The 21,293-nt window shown below is 41.4% G+C and overlaps 1 protein-coding gene across 2 annotated transcripts in view; it reads right to left on the bottom strand.

Moving 5' to 3' along the window:
- Positions 1 to 21,293, bottom strand: part of SCFD2 (sec1 family domain containing 2) — a 273,170-nt gene that overhangs the window by 41,995 nt on the left and 209,882 nt on the right. The window contains exon 6 of one of the 2 annotated variants that reach the window (XM_072124397.1): positions 4,456 to 4,601. In XM_072124397.1, coding sequence (XP_071980498.1) covers positions 4,456 to 4,601 — 146 coding nt within the window. Of the gene's footprint in view, positions 1 to 4,455; positions 4,602 to 18,700; positions 18,892 to 21,293 lie in introns of those variants that run through there. The other variant, XM_072124404.1, reaches the window with a different exon arrangement.

The raw sequence follows: 21,293 nt of genomic DNA, 5'->3' as shown, positions 1-21,293 counted from the left end.
TCTCACCCTTGAAAATCATTTGTTGGTTTTATGCCAAATCTCTTGCTAAATCTTTATATTAATATAAAAGGAGATGCCGATGCCACTTTACAATGAATGACTAATGCAACGTTCACCTCTCCCATTGTTGTTTCTATTGTTCTCATCTTTTTAGTAACAGATCAAAGAGAATATAATATGTAGTGGAAAATCAAAAGTAGACATCAATGGTGGGCAGAAAACCCTAAGGATTGGAATGGGACCTGTTGTGATGTTCTGTGCTTTACACTGGACTTTTTGGGCTGTATAAAAAAAACTCTATACAGAAATGATATAATGAATTTGTCTGGAAGTCATCATAAGGTGGAGGATGTTATTACTGGAGGCATATTTTAAAAGGAACCTATCATCAGGATTTCACATGTTGACAGGTTTCCATAGGCTGCTTAAAAGGATATTCCTATTTCAGCAGGTAATTGATATTGTTTGGATAAGAGAAATTTATTCAAATTTCCAATATACTTTCTGTATCAGATAGTCCATGAAACTTAATTTTTACTTGAATGCATTAAATATGGACATTTTAAATCACCAAAAAGACAAACACATATATCACATTGAATGGTTTTACCCATAGAGGGAGGAGATCGAGATGATCATGTACTGGCTAGCGAGTGTTTCTCTCTCCCTGCTGGTCAACTAGCACCTGCATCCCTCATAAATTAGCTTCTACCCTTACAAGGACCAAGACAAACTGACCCTTGCAGGAACTAAAACAGCCCTCAAAAATGCTCCCTACACCTTTCACCACATCTCTGTGACTCCTCAGACTGAAGGGCCCCTCCCTGATGTCCCAGAGTTAGGGGATACAGGTAGTGTATAAGCTGTAGAGTGGTAACCAGCTCTAATATGGGCTCCCTATTTTAATTTCTGCCACTACTGTCTGAACTATGGGCCAAAAGTTATGGTATGGTACTACAGGGACAGTTGTCCAAAAATGGGACCTTCAGCAATAACCTCACCTCCCTTGCTACCATTGAATGGCTGATGCAGTTATGTGACAACTGACCCTTGCAGAAGGTCCTCAACAAACTGCAATTGTAATTGGGGTCGGCTCCAGGTTTCAGTAGGCCCCAGGTCGACAGAACCTCAGTGGGCCCCTTTGCAGTGAACTCATGTGGCAGCATTAAAATTTCAGAAACAAAAACTCTTCCTGTCTCCTGTTCCCTAAAATACTCCCTAGTTTACCATGGTTATTTTATTTAAAGCCCTCATTTAAAGTTTTCAAGTACAGCTTTATGTGGGCCCCCCCCAGCAGCTCTGGGCCCCAACACTTGCCTAGTGCTGGCACCAGCCCTGTTTGCAATTCTGTTGCAGATTTACTACTAAACCTATAGATTGAACTATGGTGGAAAAATCTGCTGTGTATGAACCAGAACTATTTATTATTTCTGATCAAGACACAATTTGCATCAAAAATGTTTCCATTGACTGACACCAAAAAAAATTCTACCAATAGCGCAATGTAATAACAAAAAAGGAACGTAAAGTATATCATATCAGGAGAGAATTTTAGATCTTAACATGAAAGATTAAAACAACTAATTAATTCAGCGGAGAAGGCTGAATGGAGACGCTCTAGTAGACTATGGCTGTCATACCTAAGAAGAGGAAGCAGACTATTGCGGCCAACTGGTCAAAAAGGGGTTAAAGAGCATAACAAAACAAACGGGTCTTTGAAAAATGCAAAGCCTACCCGAAATATAAACGGGCAGAGTAAAACCTTATTTTTGTGTACATTTGTGTGTCTTTGAAGTTTGCTGAAGGTCGTCTGCACACATGTGCTTAGCATCCAGCCAACACAAGGCGACGGCCTGCAGGTTTGTGTAATAGAGCATTCCCCGGACGGCCTCAAACCCAGTCACGCAATATTTAAAAGCCTCAAACTCGCTTTGCTAGATTGAAATTTAGCATTTAAGCACCATCTGTTTAATATCTGCCAGGGTCAGTGCTGTGTATACTGGGTGAGGATCAGTTATAGCTAGGACTAGAGAGAGCATAGACTATCGGCATGTCCTTGTGTGACAGAGAATAGACCTCCTCCAGCACCGGCATACACACTCACATAGCGTTATGCTTCAGCTCACCCTCACAATACCTTTGTACTTTACTCTTCAGGAAGGGAATGGGCGCATTATTTGGATACGGGAAGTAGTGATGAAATATCATTATGTGTTATTATGTGTTATTGCTTTTCAATGGGCTGCAGGTGTTTCATAGAGTACTCACTTACTGATCGCGCTCAACTACCACATATATCACAATCCAAAATCTTTCAACGCAAAACCCATCCCCACCTTCCCTGACAGTGCACTGCAGTTATCGCTCTTAAATATTGTATTTTTGTCTTTATTATATTCACAAAGTCTTTCATTAATGCAATACAGAAATTACATTTTTGGATTTATAATTAAAAAAAATACCCCCCAAAGTGAGAAGTGTCTGACCACGATCTGGTCATTGTGTTCTTTACCGCAATTTATTATGTTATGGTCATTCTTGCCACCAGGAAAAATTAGCTCAACTTTAACACAAAGTCCTAAATTAATCAGACACCAATATACTTACCCCTCCCGCTGATGGGTACGGGAGCCTGCAGTTATGGTGCCCGGTACAAGAGGTCCAGGTGGATCATCTACACTTTACTTTATAATCCTATCTCTACCATGTATCTAAACATTATCTTACTCCCACACCTGTGTCCTTTTGTCATAATACATTTTCTTTGATTCTCTTCTTTCTCTGATCTTCTGTAAGGTAAATTCATGCTGGTTCCTGTGTAGGCAGAGGACACTAGAAAATCGTCCATAGCCTCTTACAAAGAGGATGTTTTAATATTATACATATTTGTTGAACTTGAAATCCAATGCTATCTTATCACCTGAGAAGACTGTGACAAAGCCTCAGTCCTGATAAATCCTGTTGACTACATAGATGCATAACAATGCTAAAACTGCGTAAAAAAAATTGCATTTGGAAAATGTCTGAGTGAAATATTTTTTTTTTTCAAATATTTTAAAAAGGACCTAAGGAATTGGTTTCAAAGTTAAATGTAGATAAGAGGAAAAGCCTTAGCCTAACTAAAGGGACGTTGGGAGGTCTTTGGCCCAAGAACTATCAATGTGACGGCCAGATTCACTGGCTCAAAACAGACTAAGTAGAATTGAACCTAGTCTGTATAGCTAGTAAGTCGGATTTGGGCTTAACCCAAGAAATTTCAACAAAGTTGGTTGTGTGAAATAAGCCATGGATGTCACAGGCAGGCCTTGGCAGTAGTAGATAATATAGACTCAATATATACACTCATGAAATCCTCATACATCTGTTCATGCTGTCAATACACATGTACACGAGAGCCATTTCAGGACCTTTAGAGGTCCTCTGAAGCAGGCAGAAGGGACGCTTCCTCCATTCTTCAAAAAGTTTGACTTGTACCATATGTAGGAAGTGATATCAGACTTGTAGGTGCTGTAATATTCACACAGCCCAGGGCCCATTGCCGTCTTAATCCTCCCCTGGGTCTTGGCTCACATAAGGTTACATAAGAACACACCAAAATATGAGGGGGGTGGTTGGGGTATCACAGATTTGGTATTGGGCCCTATAGTTCTTATGAGATTCTGGATAATCAGAAGCTAACTGAGTACACACAAGCTTCTCTTATGTCTTGTATCAGTCCATCGGGAGATTACTTGAGGACCACACAGTAAAACAATGGAGCGCTTTGTCCAATGTCAGCTGACATACCATGTGGCCATTGTGATCCTATACAGATTCTGCTGTTTGTATAACATGTAAAAATAAAATACTGTCTATAAAATAAAACCAAACAGAAAAACAAAAGGATCAAACACTGTCAAAACACTCAAAAACCTAGATTAGACTGTGACACGAAACATAATAACTAGAAAGATGGAAATCTTCACTGCTTACATTGTAACATGCAACTTACTGTAAAATATGTGCACTCTAGGGGGGCCCTTAGCCTTGTATCAATTTATCCCAGAAAACTTTTATACTGAAAATGCAAATATTAAGATTTGGTGTTTATTTAATCACACATGAAGAAAGCTCCGGTTCCACATGTAAGATCCATTTATTTACAAGGGATTTGGTGGCTGTAACGCTAGCAGGAAATTACTATCTCAATATGCAAGCTATCAAATAAAAAAAATAAAAAAATATTTGCATGTAGCAGAGAGAAAAACAAGATATGGTCACGGAAATATATTCTCAGGCCAAAAATTTAAAAGAGAGTCACACCTAGAAAAAAAACAAGCATTGGGCCCCTAGGTCTGCAGAAGGTTACTCACTGTTCAGCTACTTCAGGATGTCTATGTATGGTCTACATCTTGTATATACAGTGATAGGAGCTTGTTATACACAAACTTCATTACACCGCGATGATGTCCTCACCTGCTGAATATTGCTGCAAGGTACATGAACAGAACTGAACAACTTCAAGTGTGAACGGATCCTGGTAAGGTCCCTCAAGGATGAAAACACTTTCTCCACCACAGCTGTAGATTTTTCAGTGGTCACCTCAGATGAGGATTCACATCCTATGAGAAGACAAAAAAAAAAACCTTTTAGTAACTATGTCACCCATTGTTTAGTTGATGCTTTTCAGGAAAATAATACTTGGGTCAGACCTGTTAAATCAGGACAGGTTATTATAGAGACATCTGATACTAACTTCTGCATTAAACTAAATCTCCCATCAAAATCAAGCACCCATTCATAGATCTGGGCACTGGGACTATGGGAATCTTCTTATATATGTTATCTATGGCCCCTTCCTCCGAAACCAACATTAACATTATGTCTTATCCTCACTCTTGCTCCCTCTGCCTGATGTAATCTCACATCAGCAGGGAGTTTCAGCACAAGGTGTGAGGGGGGAAGTACTCCTGCACAGTGTAACAGCCTTTGAAGCTACAACACGTAGCATTTGTTTTCCATGGCCTCATTTCTGCTAAAATCAACTTTAAAATTATGATAATGTACCAGAAAGGATCTAGGGGGGTTACCAGAGCCCTTCTGACTCATTAGCATAATTTTAAAGTTGATTTTAAAAGAAAGGAGGACACGGAAAACAAATATAAGAAGATTACCAGACTAGTCACAGTTGTGTGAGAGTTGTGGTGCAGAGCTAGCCAATAAATAGGGTATCCGGGTCTCTAAGCCGCGGAACTGATCCATGGTACAATTAACTCCACAAAATGTCAATTTGTATGATAGATTTTCTCTGCAATGGAAGAAATGTCTGTTGTGAACATACCCTACTATAGGCCTACAATATACTGTGTAAGTGGATGTTACTGATGCCGGCGGACACAGAGGACAATTAAGAACACAATAGAATATTTCACGTGTCCGCTCCTCTTGTAAAGCTTGTCCAGCGTAGGAACGGTCAGGACTGTACAGTACATCTGCCCGCACATGGGCTCATCAAAGCAGAGTACAGAATGTACAGTCTGGACGTTACACTGGTGAAGAATTCTAATGAATCCCATAATGTGGCTGCTAATGTAAGAAGACAGGACGAGAAGTCTGGAGGAAACTTGCCCTGTACATTCAGACTTAATAAAGCACAAGGGAGACAAAAAAATAATAATACTAAAATGATTGTTTTGCCGTCTCGATTTGTTGGGAAATCGGCCCAAAGCCCAGACCTGGCTTATAAAATCCAAGTACAAATCCTCAGCTTCTAAAGAAATCAAAGATCTCAACTTAAAAGCCACAAGGTGATGAAAGACGGCCACACCCTGCTATAAACGTCTCCTTCCAGACTATCTGGCACTGGAAGCAGAGAATCTGTGCTACTATAAGCCAGTCATAGCTCTTATAGGATTCATACTGAATTCCCAACACTGGAGGAGGGTCGCGTGAGACAGACTTGGTTTGATTGAATCATTGCCAAAACACACACACACTTCCAGTCGGGCCTGGTAGCGTGACCCAGGCAGGCGTACTATGATTCGATTACGCCGCAGCCTATGCATGTTGAGCCAGGTGTGTGTGCGTCTTACACAATGAAAACGACTTCTCAAGAATGCTCCGAGCCCCCATTAAGACACGCCGCTTTAATGCACAATGTCAATAAGCTTTGATAAAGCACTACTCGCGCACTCTATCAAGATTGTCCTCCTTACCTAATGCTTTTAAAATGTAAAAACTTTCATCCGTAGAATTACAGCTTCATATTGGTATTATTATTGGCTACACGGGGAGGTCTGTACGAGGCGGCACTACAATCCTTATTATGTGTAACAGATATCGGGACACGGCTGTTTAGACAGATGCAGAGTTGTTTGGGTGCATTATATTTCCGTATATCTTACTAGCTGCGGAAATAAACAGAATGTGTTAGTTATGGAAATCCTAGAAGACGCTATAAAGGCAGAGCATGTGTTGGCTGACAGTGTAAAATAATCAGAGCGACTGGAGCAGGGAATCGTCTGGTCACTTACTGTAAGCTGCTCAGCCAGGATGTACACACAGTCAATTACCACCGGCCATCACATCTGTGGTAGGAAAGTAATCTATGTCCGCCATACTTGGCTAATGCACCAATAGTTGAGAAGCTTTTCTTGGATTTACTTGCAAAGTAGTTTTGTGGAAGTTTTACTTTTTCTCCTTCTGGTTTCCAGTGTATTTTGTAGGAACTAAGGTCCGTGGCACATAATGGTGGTCAGTCTGTGAATCTGGACTGAGCATGGGTTGGATTTTACTGACTGACCACTGTCCCGAGAACAGTATCTATCATTTATCAGTCTAGGGGTTAGGGATGGCTCCAACGCTATGGTGGGTCTACCGCCAGGCATCATCAATGTGTCACCAAAGTCCAGAGAGTCAGGGTCTGCAGTGATCAGTTAACAGCACCTTCTAAATTCTGGTGCAAAAAAATAATAGCAAACCCGGGGACTGCCTCCTCCAATCTCCTCCCTGACAGAAGAAGTGTTCTACGCGGAGGAAGAGCCTGGGCCAGATGCCCATGTCTTTCTCAGAAAGCTGGTACTCTGGTCACAGGTAGGAACCCAGGGTCAATGGTAGAGTAAATTGGCGAGGGCAAGCCAGGATTGGCCAAAAATTGCAATAAACAAGGTCTGTTTGTGACCCGTTTTGCACACACATGGACAACAGAAACTATACTAATTTACTGAACAGAAATTATACATACTGCAGTATAGCAATATATACCATCCCAGAAACCAGTGCATTAAAAGCAGACAATAAAAGTACAGACACAGAACAGATAATATTAGTTAGGAGACCCCAGAGCAGACAATAATAATAATGGGGAGACCCTAGAGTGGACAAATAATACTGGAGGCCCCATAGTAGACTAAAAATACTTCAACATAGAACTACTAATACTGCAGATCCCCAGAGCAGAAAAATAGTGGAGACTCCAGATCAGACCAAAAAACAAACCCTCTCCTTTCCTGGGTCTTCTTCTCCTCCCTTCTTCTCTCCAACCGTATCCCACTTTGGTTTTATCGCTGACATTAGGACGCATAGCAGTGGTGCGCCAGGAGCAGGAGAGAACCGGGAGCAGTACAGTACAACTGACAAGTACTTACCACCCTCTACTGCTCCCCTGGGCCACTTTGCTCTTTGTCCTGTGTCGAGGCATACAACAAGTGTCAGGACACACAGCATAGTGGCAGGAGAGGAGCCGGGAGCCTTCAGGACTTCTCAGTTGCCATCACCACTACACGGCCTCCTGCACTATTAATTAGTATGAAACTGGATTTTCTTACATGAATGTAAGACTGTGTATGTGCCGATTGCCTGAGAAAGTCCTATTCCTAATGTAAGATAACTGGGAAGCCACAGGTTAATGGGTCTTTCCGGCAGCAGTTTTCTACCTTTGGATTATACTCCAAACTACTTTCCTATGTATCCTTGTAGCAGAGTTTCACAGGGAATCCTGTTATCAGCAGTTTCAATGTGTGTCACTCATTGTACTTATCTCATATCTCATTATTAGCTTTGACTTGCTTATAATTAGAGGTATGAGGCAATGTTATCATAGGGTAGAAAGGAAGAGGAAAAAATACACAATCCTGCTCCACAGGGCCCTGCACATGAATTCTGAGAATTCCTTGTCTGAAAGACAGACGGAACACCCTCATTCTTTTTTCCTTTTTTATTGTATTACTAGTTAGGTTTTCCATTTTCTGCAATGGAAAGAATTTTTTTTTTTTCAGATATGTTCTCCCAGTTTTCTGTTTAAAACATGAAAGGCTTAGGAGTACAGTACTGCATTATTAACAATCATGAATTACACTACAATTAATCCAGACTTGAAAGTTATGAAGAGAATATAGAGAACCCCCTGACCCAAAGCCCTATGGAACGTTAAAGGACATCTACCACCAAGATAAAGGATTGTAAACCAAGCACAATGACATACTGCTCTTCTTTACGATAAAAGGCTATTATGCAAATGAGCCAGTGGGGCTCTGGGCTCCATGTTTGTTAATTGAGCCTGGAGCTCCCCATAATTTTTTGCATAATTTTTGAAGCCCTTTTTCATAAAAAACAAGGGCATAAGATGCTAAAAGAAGAACAGAGGGGGCACACACCAGTATATCAATGTGCTTAGTTTACAATCCTTCATCCTGGTCGTAGATTTCCTTTAAGGTCAATAAATAGGTAAAGCAGTTTGTTGTCTCTTTTTGGTACTGGAAGAGCAGCAGGGTATCAATGGAAAAGAACAAAAATTACCCTGAAGGGCAGAAATATATGATGGCAGAGCTCAGTTCACACCTGTGTTCAGTCCTCCATTATTATCTTCCGTCATGAAAACGATAATAAATGTAGTCTAATTGATCTGTTTAAACATCCGTGGATTTCAATGAACTTTTTAGTTTCTTTTTTAGTGTCCTTTTGCACCAGTTTTTTGTCGCAAGTATTGGAAGCACTAACGTAGGGGTACAAACAATATTAATGGAAGGCATTAAAAGTCCAGTTAAATGGGAATTACAACGGATCCATTAGACTTCCGTTTTTATTGTTAGTGACAGAAGATAATAGCAAAGGTCTTAACACAGGTGTGAACAGGTAATGAAGATGTCATATGGAAGAAATACAATAGAAATGCTCCACTGTAAGTGCCCGCCAAACTGCTGCCCATCATCATTGATGTGGGTGAAGAACAGGTGTCAGGATATATTGCATTACCCCAAATGTTCAAGAATACCGGGCATGACTAGGGCGTTTTTATAATTCTAGCATTGTGCTGGTCATTAAAGCAGAAAGGTCCTGAAGGTTTTCGTCTGTCTTGGGTCCAAAAATATATGTTCGTTTGCATGAGGCTCCAGGCATGAACATGTACTTTGGACATGTGCCAGCCATTGCTTTAATCTCTAGCAGATGTCTTATTTACTTCTACGGGATCATACCCAGGACTGAGGTTGTGAAGACCACAAAACTACAAGTAGGTCCTACAGTTTGTGACTCTGGTAAGTCCTCTTCTACTGTCTTTGGCTATGAGCAGATCTTATTGCGCCTTTGGTTATCTTTGGGACTCCGCTTGTCCTCATGACCACATTGTTACATCTTCTACCCTGACCTAGACCTGTTCTCTACCTGTGAATGAACTCCGCTTCAACCATCTGAATAACTCTTTCAGCTGAAGGAACACCTTCTGACTACAGTACATATTCCACATTCCCTTGTCGGGGTTCAAGGTGGAGCTAAAAGTTTTTTAGACCCCTGTCCCAAATTGGACACTATGCCAACTCCATAGTGACCTAGTGGGTCCATGTCTCCAGTCTTCCAGAGTCAGTACAATCCCAGTAATATATACATCATCGGATTATACAACATAAGCAGAAATCTCTACTCTCTCCTCGGATTCGGTATAAGTAATGTGCATGTATTTATATAGACAAAGCCGCCATTGAATGTATAATCTCTCACCTCTGGGTTAAGTCGCGGGGCTAGCATATATGAAGCATGACTTTCTATTACTATAGCATTCCTACTGGGGTAAGAAAGGTTTGGACCTAACAAGTAAAATAAATAGAAATCCAGCAGTGTCTGAGTATACGGCCAAGAAAGGAAGTAGGGTGTTTCATTTCTTGATGTGTTTGTGTTCGGGCGAGTTAGATTAGCTGCTGTATATGTATTAGCATGTGAGCGCTCCGTGCTGTGCGCCTGCTGCTTGCTGTTTGGATTATAGAACATACTAATATATTCCAAGATTATTGCGGAAGTATATACCACAGCGGAAGAAAAATGGTTTTGGAGACTCTCTCTCAACTCACCGCCAACAAGTAGAAATAAAAAAAAAAGCCAAGCAAAGCAGTTCAGCCATTCATAAAACGTGTGGTACCTTCATGATCTAAGTAGAAGAAAAATAGTTTTTCCAATATATATTTTAGAAACTGTTGTACATGGCACCAGCCCACAAGCCCCCACCCGAGCTTCCAGAAAAAGTCATATCCTTGTAAAATATGAAAGAAAGTTACTAAAGTTACTCATTTACCCCTAACCACGCGGTCGTCTTCTACAGAAACCGGACTTTTTCTGGGACTACAGTAACCTAATAAAGAGTAAACATAACTTGAGGCGGAATAACTTTGGTTCCATCAACACACAGGTCAAATGAAGCAATAGGTAGGAGAAGGTGAGGGCCACTATAGGACTGTTGCTATAGTTTGTTACTGTCACTTAATGGTTGGTTTTACCTTTGGTTTTGATCATTCTTATACCGAAAAAGTCAAAGGTGCATCATGAGCAGTCATACAACTGATAAATGTGGGTAATCCTACAGCAAGTACAGACTCTGTACTGCTATAGCCCACCAACTAAAACAGTAGGTACTGACCTCCAGGTTTCATGATAAGTGCAAATTTTGTAAATTTTAAAATTTAAGTCACCAACAGTATTCAAAATACTGTGGCTGTCTGTGAGGCAGCAATAATCTGTGCAGCACTAACTTGACATCATCGCAGGGCGGCGATTATCACCAAAATCATGGCACCCAGTGCCACCAACAGGATAGCGCTAGTACATGGCTGCAACCAACAATTTTGACCATGCCAGCACCAATCACAGGCGTTAACTTTGGAGGAATTTATGCCGAGCAAGGCACCTGCCCCAAACTTCTAGTCAAGTTCAGGGGAACGTGAACCCACAAAGCTCGATCCTTTGCGTTTCGGGTCCTCTCAACACTACTTAAGACTGCAATTTGGTTTTGTCCATTTTATTCTCATCCTGAAGCTTTGAATTTTGTTTTGTACAGGACTGTGTGAAAGTTTTAGGCACCCATTGAACAAATTCTGCACAGTGCCACCAAGATGAACCATTGTAAACCAAGCACCCTGACATGTTGGTGTGTGCCTCCTCTGGCAGGATCTGCTCTTCTTTAAGCTTCCTATGCTCTTGTTTTTAAGAAAAAAAAAAGGCTTTGAAAATTACACCAGTCAGTTTACTTGGTTTACAATTCTTGATCCTGGTGGTAGATTTCCTTTAAAACCATCAATTTTTTCTGGGATACCATAAAGAGACTGAGGGATTTGAATAATCCTTAATACACGGATTATTAGTTTTGCAAGATGTTTTCAACAACCTCCATGCCGGGTTTCTTTAAAACCTGCGTGCAAATGTACGTGCATAATTACTATAATATACACCATAAACTAGCAGAAATTATAGTGTAAATCTATCTGTTGGCTTATAGATGGCTTAGATATGACTTTTGGGCGCACCGACCGCCGGAAAATATGTATTTCAATAAATTAGGCGCATTTCACGCTAGCATTGTTTATATGAAGAATAGCATCGGAGACGCCAGGCCAAAAATACCCCCTCGGTCATTTTACTAAGGTCTGTAAACCCATTCAGATTTAACACAGTTATGGTTTGCACTCATTTTCTCCATAGTAGACAATCCTTTGTTGCTCGACAAATGAACACAAATCCCTCCCAGTGACGGTTGTTTATCTCACAGAGGATTGTCTAGACTGGATAAAACTGTAAGAAGTATTACAGCTATTACTAGAATTGAGCATTAGAGTATAAACAAAAATAATTCTTCTATTACGGAAAAATAAAATTGTGAAAACTGGTGATGAATTAAAACACACAGTATATTACATTCTGTTTATAAGGAGGTCACGGTTATCACAAAGCTACAGTAACTTCTGTATCCTGGACCGGTTTTCAGATACCAACCTCTACAATGCATGTGAATGCTAGGACCCAATGTTTTCCAGTAGAACATTTGCAGTCATTTGCCTTCTTCCCAGAGGGCATCTTGGTGCCATTTTGGGGCATGCCAGCACTTATCTGTCCTCAAGGTTTGAAAAACGTATCCACCAGATCTGGTCACCTTCTTCCATAGCTCCATGCTCCAATTCTAAAGCTCATGTACCCACTGTCGGAACTTCCAAGAAACATGGCCACTATCAGTGTCAGACTAGCCCACCAGAGTACCGGAGGATTTTCCGGTGGGCCCTGGTTCTAATCTGGACACCTAACTGGACACCATAGATAAAGAAGAGGATATTAGGGTTTATATCCTAGAGGTTGATGAAGGGTGGACCCTGCAACTATTTCATTTGGTGGGTCAAAGATGTCCCAACACTGGGTACCACAGTAGCGCCACCACTACACAGCACATACAAAACAAGCTGAAATGAACTGTAAATACTGAAAATTTCCTTTCCCAGATAACATGAATAATTTTGCCCATTTCTGATTTTCTATAGAATAGGGCCAGATAGGAAATCCTTTGTTCCCTACAATAATTTGGTGAATGCGGTTATCAATTGAGCAATTAGTAACAACTCCTGCATAAAAAGTGTATCCCACAAGACATTTGCTTTTGGAGGTGATCCAATTCAGTCTTCTAGCCCCCAAAATACCCAACTTTTCGTTTTATTGTTCATATATTTCATTAAGAATTGACTGTGGACTTGGAGCCCAATATTTCTTATCCAATGACGGGTGGCACTGGATCATCATCAGAACTATTAACACCACCACCAAACCACCAGTTAGTGGATTGATTGTTTCGGCTGACCAGCTGATCCATATTTTTCCATAATAGTTTTTCCTATATTGACCTATGACTTTTTCAGCAATGTCGTCAGATAACCTTTTAGTATTCCATGATTACAATGATCATGAGTTTATAGCTGTAATTTCAAGGTTTATTTTTCATGCTGTTTTTTTCCCGTCTAGCTGTGAACTGGGTCAATCCTGGTTCACAGAGACTATAAATCCAAAATAAGAAAATCTCATGGCATGCTGAACTGTTGGCTTAGTGCCATGTGGCTATTACACTAATAGGAAAGCATGTTGTCAAGGGTAGTAAGTAGTGGAACATATTCAGGTTCCCAGTATATCAACAGCCCATTATTGGGGTCTCTTCTGAAGTTCTACATATGTGGTGGGATACTCGTGTCTATATTTAGCTCCTCCTGAAAAGAAACTAGCTAAAGGATAGAGGAGACTCTGTAGAGGGCAACAGTAAAGTTCAATATCAAAGGCGGGTCCCTCAGGATGTACCTCAACTTTAAGCAAACTTTGCAGAAATTAGTAGTCCTATTTGTAGTCATGATGTGATTTGAAATATTATTTTTTTAGCTTCTAGGACTGCTCTACCTCCCTTCTGCATAGAGGAAACCTCCGAGCTTCTGTCCATCTTGCTAGCAAGACAGAAGTAAATGAAACCTACCATTTGATTTGATGCATTATGAACCAAACATACCTTGAGAATGCTGTAGCTACACTGATGCAGGATCATATCTTGGTGAATCCCTGAGCTGAGTGGTTTTGCTGATAAAAGAATTATAAAATTATGATAATGAAGCTCTGTGGCTGGCTTAGCACTTCTCCTTGCACATTAGTTATTCACTGAACCAAAAGATGATGTAATCCATAGGTTGTGCCTGAAGGCAGAATAATCAATCGCTGCACCATCCCCCAACTGCTGTGTATGAGTGATCCGGCTCAGGTTGATTAGGCATGTCTTGACTAACTTATGACTAAGCTCTGTGGGTAATGTGTTTATTTCGGCAGCCAATCTGACCCAGCTTTCCCAAGGTCCTGAATTTTATAATTGTTTTTTCAGCAAAACCACTCAACTCAGGGATTAACCAAGATATGATCCTGCATCAGTGTAGCTACAGCAGTCTCATGGTATGTTTACTTCATAATGCATCAAATCAAATGGTAGATTTCCTTTAAGCAGATATTTTATCATGAAAATGGAAGAAGGTGAATGCGAATTTTGATGTATAAGATATATAATAATGTTTTTTTTATATTCACTTGAACTAATTATTTATACAAAATTTGTTGAAAAATAAAGGACCATTAAGGTTAGAAAAAGATATTAAAAACGAATTAAAAGTCTGAAGAAAGGAGACGAGAAAAAAAAAAAAACACTCTGAATTTAGTGGTATAAGCTAAAATATTAAGGGTGGTGTAAAAGAGTACAAATACTGTATATGTGCTTTACGAAAAGCAGAACATTTCAGCATCCATTCTAATTGTTTGTTGATAATTCCCGAAAATCGCAGAATACAATTACATGTTGTCCAAGAGGGAACAATGTATTCAGATTCTTGCTGTGACTTTTACACACACTTATATGTTGTGGAGCTCAGCCAGTATAGTACTACAAGAGTAGTAAAAATAAAATGAACACAGATCACAGGCCGGAAACCACAATGTTTATTCCATCCTTATTTCTGTCTGGCAGACTTCTTTATAACACAGGATTCATATAGGGGGACACATTAGGGTTTCACACATTTTGTCCCCCTCCATTGTATACAATGGTGCTTAGCACCAGGCAGCATGCCAAGACAAAAACAAATCTTAAAGATGCAAATATTTCAAGGAAGCTGTAGAAATTAACTGTGTATGTATCAGGCTGGAGACCAGCTGCAGCCTAAACCGCGCTGGGACACTGGGACAAGCCCGGTATCTATCTCTATCTGCGCCCTCTTTATGCTGAAATAAGAGGGGGAGCAGCGAAGGAGCCACAATAAGAGGGGGGGGGGGGGAGAAAAGAGGTTCACAGTAAGTGGGGGAGCAGGGGCGGGGCTTATCACACTAATAAAAATTGTGACTCATGCAGCGCGCAACTCTTTCTTTCTATCTTTTCCCAACACGAAATTTAGGAGATATGCCAATCAGGGGTCACAGGAGCAAGAATGGTGACTGTTTAAAGGAAATCAACCAAAAAACTTAAAGGGGTTGTCCAAGTTTTAAAAAAAAAACTATATGTGGCCGGGAGCGGGCTGCCTAAAACAATAAAGATGTACTTACCTTCCGGTGCCCTCCGGAAGCTGGATTCAGCTTCCGACCGGACCCGACAACCTTCCGGCCCCCATACACAATGCTGTGTATAGGGACGGATAGGCGTACCCGGCCACGGCCGGCCGGAGGGCACCGGAAGGTAAGTACATCTTTATTGTTTTAGACAGCCCGCTCCCGGCCACTTATAGTTTTTTTTAACTCGGACAACCCCTTTAAAATAAAAAACACTTTCCAGTCTCACCTCTGCTCCTCTTGATGTTGATCCCGGCACTCGTCTTCTCTCAACTTGACATGCTGGGATCACCTAGAAAAGTTATAAAAAGCAGCACGGAGCGCGGAACTGGATGTCCCGTGATCCGGGCTGCTAATTATGCACGCCCTGTATTTCCCCCTCTCATGTTCCCAGCATGGGAGAGGGAGGTGGCGAGGGCGTACACAATTAGCAGTCCAAATTCCCGGACATTTTGTCCCTGCACTCTGTGTTGCTTTTTATAAATTTCTTTTCTAGGTGACTCCGGCATGTCAAGCTTAGAGAAGACGAGCGGGGGTGAGTACATAGTTTTTTTTCGTTGATTTCCTTTACCCTTGTTAAAAGGGATCTTTCATTAGTTTTGACCACACATAGCTGCAGACAGCATAAGGTATTGGCCCTGGAGATCTGTGTAACCATAACTTTATGTATGTTGTTAGTACAGACAAGTCTATGAAAAGTGAAGTTATAATTTGGGTTTTCAGCTCCTGCTAGTGCTCCGGATAGGTTTCTGCTCTACTACATGTATCAGGATTTTGGTTGGATGCTTACAGAAGTAACTCAGCTGATAAATGGGGCTGTGGAACCGTTCACTGCACAGAGCAAAAAGCTCTTCAGCCCGAAAGCCCTGCCCAGAGCACTTGCAGAAGCTGGAAACCTGGATTACAAGTTCACTTTTCACAGTCCTGCGGCTATTTAATATATAGACAAAGAAAGGATTAAGCAGCTCTCCGGGACTCAGCATTGTCTGCAATTTATTATGAAGATGGATTTCCTTTAAGTTAATTGCTATGCCTCGAGGGCTGTTTGTGTGTCTATAAAATTTGATCAAAAAGCTTCAAAAATACCTATAGAGAACACATCCTCCGTACACACCCATTTCATATAGTCCAACACATGCAATAGTTGAATATGTTATGCCTCTAGGCACATTGATACGCCTGACCTGGTGACTAGTACATCCTGCTATTAAACCTTCTTTACTAAAGTAATACCTATAAAGAAAGTTACTCTTCTAATTACTGTGTCTCAATCATTGCCATCATAAAGGCAAGTCCTAGTAAGAGATGGCAATGAATGGCCGCCTGAGCACAAAGCAGAAGATCACGTTCGCTTTCACCGGCCTGGCACTATCATCAGAAAGACGCTTTTCATCACTGTACAACCTCGAGTCATTTGTTCCGCCGCTCCATGCAACTATTTCAATTTCATTGTGTTAACAGCTGTATTGTGTGCAAGGGATCCCAACTTGTTGTGAACAATATGGTGGTGAAAAGCATTTATCTCCAGGCTGGAGCGGGACCTTCAATTAAGTCCAATCCCACTTGCATTTAATCTGCCATTATTTTCCAGAAAGTAATGCCATCTGCTAAATTTTAGGAAAGAGTACTGTGCCATGTAAATTACAGGGCAATTAAGTAGTTTGCTCCAGTTTGTAGAGCTACGGGTTCTCCTTGTATTTCCAGTTGCGGTAGGGAGTAGAGATGAGAGGATTACTTTTTAAAGGTAACCTACCCTCAGGAATCTACCTATTAAAGTGGATCTGGTGGTGGGCTCAGTGGCAGGCGTGCACATCGACGCTGCAGCCACCACTGAAGCCGTAGCTGCTGTGAATGTGCCGAGCTTCTTAGGCCGGTGGTGCGCCAGATGCAACTTTGCTGCACACAGGTAGGGAGGGACGGCAGACACTACCGAGTCTTGGAGTAGCCATTGCTCCTACTCCCTGGAGAGGCTACTCCATGCCCCAGTAGGCTCCCTGGAAAATTAGCATATTAGATAAACTGTAGATTAGGTTAGAAAGTGTTTTAGGGTTAGGGAAGGATAGTTTAGGGTTTAGGATGTAACTGGGAACCTAACATCAGATCAACTTAAATCGGTAGATTCCTGATGGTAGGTTTCCTTTATGTTCGGGAACGTCCCACAGGACCCAGACATATTGGTGGCCATGGAGCCAATCTGGCAAATTGAGCTACTATAGCTACTAACTACTAGCTATGGGTGTGCTTGGCCAGGGGGTGCACCTTTACCTAAAATTTGGGTCCACTGAGTCCTTTCGGCTATATTCTGCATAAGAGGAATGCAATTTTTCTCTCACAAGCTTTCCTATAAGTCAATATCTAACTCTTTAACGAACCTTGTGCATATAAGCCAGACCACAAATACTACAATAAAAGATACTCATTCATAGACAGAAGTCTCAGGGTTATCGCCCCCAATGTGGAAAGGAATTTGGTTTGGTTCAGTAAGATATGTTGCAAGGTCTCTTAAAGGGTCGGATATTGAGTAGATTATGTCTTCCTAGCTAACAACCAAACTAGACAAAAGTCTATCTTTGAAATCCATCATGATAAACCAGGGACAGTTACTCATAGACCCAGGCACTTTGACTGTGGTCATCTTCTTATATTTGCTATCCATGGCCTCTTTCCTTCTTATATATGCTAACTAAATATGCTAAAGAGTTTGAAGGGTTCTAGGGGGGTGTTACAGAGGCCCTCCATGCTGCAGCTTCACAGGTTGTTACGATGTGCAGATCACTTCCTCCTCCCACTGTGTGACATTACATTGGCAGATGGAGGAGGACAGTAAAGAAGAATCAGGGGAAAGGGGAGTTAGTTTAACAATCTGTGAAGCTACAGCATGGAGGTGCTCTGGTAAAGCCCCCCCCCCCCTTATTAGTAAATGTTCCTGGTAATCTTGTTTGAATTTCATGGATTTCACTTACATTTTGCTATATATATATATATACAGTAAAGCTGGAAAAGCCCTCTACTATAGTATTACATATCTTCAGAATGGTCTTGTTGGGTCATGGACTAGGCACTAGGACTAGGGTTTGACCTTGGTTCCTTATATACTGTAGGTAGGCCATTAAATCACTGTTTTGCTGAGAAGAACAACTTGAGACTGAAACCGAATTCCACCCTTGTCATACCTTAGGGAAACACATTGAAACTAACACTGCACATTTTGTTCACCTACAAACCTATTCATTTACAGGCTGTAAAATGTAAGGAATGTGACTACTATCAGACAATCTCCATTGGCAGCTGTGTCCTCTGATAATATTCCACTTTCTTACTCGCTGCTGATACCAGCATAACAGTAGCACGGCTGGAAATGTGTGCTTCTGGATTCACGCCAAGAAAAGGGGCTTTACAGGTATTTTCCCTCTATAAAAGATGAAGAAACAAGGAAAAGCTCAGGGAAATTTTTCCAGCTGATGAATACATCTACGGTGGTCCAAGGAAGTAGAGGCATTGCTGTCTCCAGCTCTGGTGGTCTAGGGTTTGGCTTCCTTTCCTGGTGGTCTAGGATAGAAAAGTAGATTTTATTGTTTCTTCATGATCTAGCGTAATAAAGGGGTTTAAACATGGTAGTCATTATAGACTCCAACTATCTGTATTTGGTTAGGATAAAAGGAAAAACAGTTCTGGGACCCCCCAAACAATCACGTGAACAGAGCCCCGGTGGAGCGGCACCGGGGCGGATCAAGACTGCCCTGGCCTGTATGAATATTATTGATCCTACAAGTCTGGAATTTACTTCCTACATCTGGTACAGGCAGTCCCCGGGTTACATACAAGATAGGGTCTGGAGGTTTGTTCTTAAGTTGAATTTGTATGTAAGTCGAAACTGTATATTTTATAATGGAAGTTCTAGACAATTTTTTTTCTTTTGCCCCAGTGACAATCGGAGTTTCAAAATTTTTGGTGTAATTGGACCAAGAATTATCAATAAAGCTTCATTACAGACATCTTACAGCTGATCAGTGCAGTCTGGGACTATAGAAAAGCATCCAGAGAGCTTCACCAGAGGTCACAGTGGGCAGAGGGGTCCGTCTGTAACTATGGGTTGTCTGTAAGTCGGGTGTCCTTAAGTAGGGGACCGCCTGTACTAGAATCAAGCTTCTTGGGGGATGGAGGATGTGTCCCCCCTGACTACAGTTTTAGGACCTTTGGAGGACGTTCAAAGGTCCTTAAATGGCTCTTGTGCACATGTGTATTGAGAGCATGAACAGGTATACGAGTGTTTTATGAGTGAAGGTCCTTCTAAGTATAAAATTTGGTAGGTGGTTTGGATCAAATCGCCTGTACTATAATCCATCAGGACAAGCATTCTCCTTGCCACTCGATTCAGTTGTATGGTTTGGAAATTGCCAAGCACAGCACTCAGATATACATGGCACTCCATTTCACTGTCCATGTGCCATGCTGAAGATCGACACATTGGGGCACATTTACTTACCTGTCCGCGGAGTTCACCAAAAGTGCATTGTCCGACGATCATGCACTCTGCCGCGATTCACTAAGATCGTGCGCCCGATATCCTGCATGTGTCACTTCCCGCTCAGGTCCGCCGGAGTTCACCATCTTCTTCGTGGTGCATGTAAGTGCTTGGCTAGCGAAACAATTTGAAAGTTAAATCCCGCGCTCAGTCCGAATCCGTCAGAAACTCCAATGGCCCTCCTACCAATTTGTGTCATAGGAAAGCCAGATCAAGTTAAAGTCTCACATGTCATGAAGAAAATAAAGTAATAATTGATTGATATATTAAGTGGTTCCAAAGACATTGTCATTTAAAGAACAGAACAGCAAAAATTGACCTGGACATTTAGGCACCGATGACTGTCCGTCACATAGGGGTTAATCAGTTGGTACAACCTCTTTAAGCCTACATTCACACGATGTATGCCTGCCCTACCGTAGTACGGGCGGGCATACATTGGCGCAGGCAAGAGAAGGAGGGGATGAGCGCCCCTTCCCCTCTCCATATCAATACATGGCCGCGGCGATGCTGTGTATGGGAGACGTATATAGGCCAAATATATGTCGGCATGTAAACATTCTGTTCACCAGTCACGTGTCTTGTTTACATTTCAGGTCAATAGTTAACTATTGACAGCTACGCTGTAACACCAAGTGCAACCACCATACAATGCATGGCAGTGCTCTGGTTAGACAGTGAAGAGGCTGCAGCACTCTTGTTAATGTATCTACAAACTGATAATTTGTGGGGTGCTAGGTGTTTCAACCCCATCAAACTGAAACTGAGAACTTATCCAATATCTGTAGAATATCTGTAGAATAGAAAAAAAATGTATCCCGATGGTAAATTATTTTGTACATCGCAGTTCCAGGAGTACCTTAGAGAAATAAACAGTATATTACAGATGAACCCTACACAAAAATAAACAGTACATTACAAAAATACTATATGCATAGCAAAGTGTGTGCATAGCAAAGGATTGGTACTTTGTTTTGGCCACAAGGAATTATGGGATCTCAAAGCCCGGCTCCACACCTGATCATAGGGATTATGATCTCTGTTATGATTATGGTGCAGTATAAGGCTACATTTACATGAACGTATGCACGGGCATACGTGAGCCCCGTTGGAGAGGAGGGGTAACCCTTCTCTTTCCATTGAAAATAATGCCGCACAGCAGTAAATATGGTTGGAGATAGAGCACGCTCTATCTTTTTGCGGCTATGGAACGGTATGACGAACACACGTTGTGCTCACCGGACCATTCTCTACGGCTATTACCGTCGATGGGGGACGTGTGTACAAACCTCAAGCTTGCGGCCCTACATACGTCCCTGTGAATGTAGCCTAATGCTGTGTAGCGGGTGAGAGTAGTTCACAGCAATGGAACAATAGAAATAAATTTTTTCAGGCGTCTGTTTTGCCAAACCTCCTCAAAGGAACG

The sequence above is a fragment of the Engystomops pustulosus genome, chromosome 1, assembly GCF_040894005.1.
Source record: "Engystomops pustulosus chromosome 1, aEngPut4.maternal, whole genome shotgun sequence".
Taxonomy (NCBI): domain Eukaryota; kingdom Metazoa; phylum Chordata; class Amphibia; order Anura; family Leptodactylidae; genus Engystomops; species Engystomops pustulosus.
The sequence above is the reverse complement of the archived record's forward strand: the minus strand, read 5'-3'. Positions and strand labels throughout refer to the sequence as shown.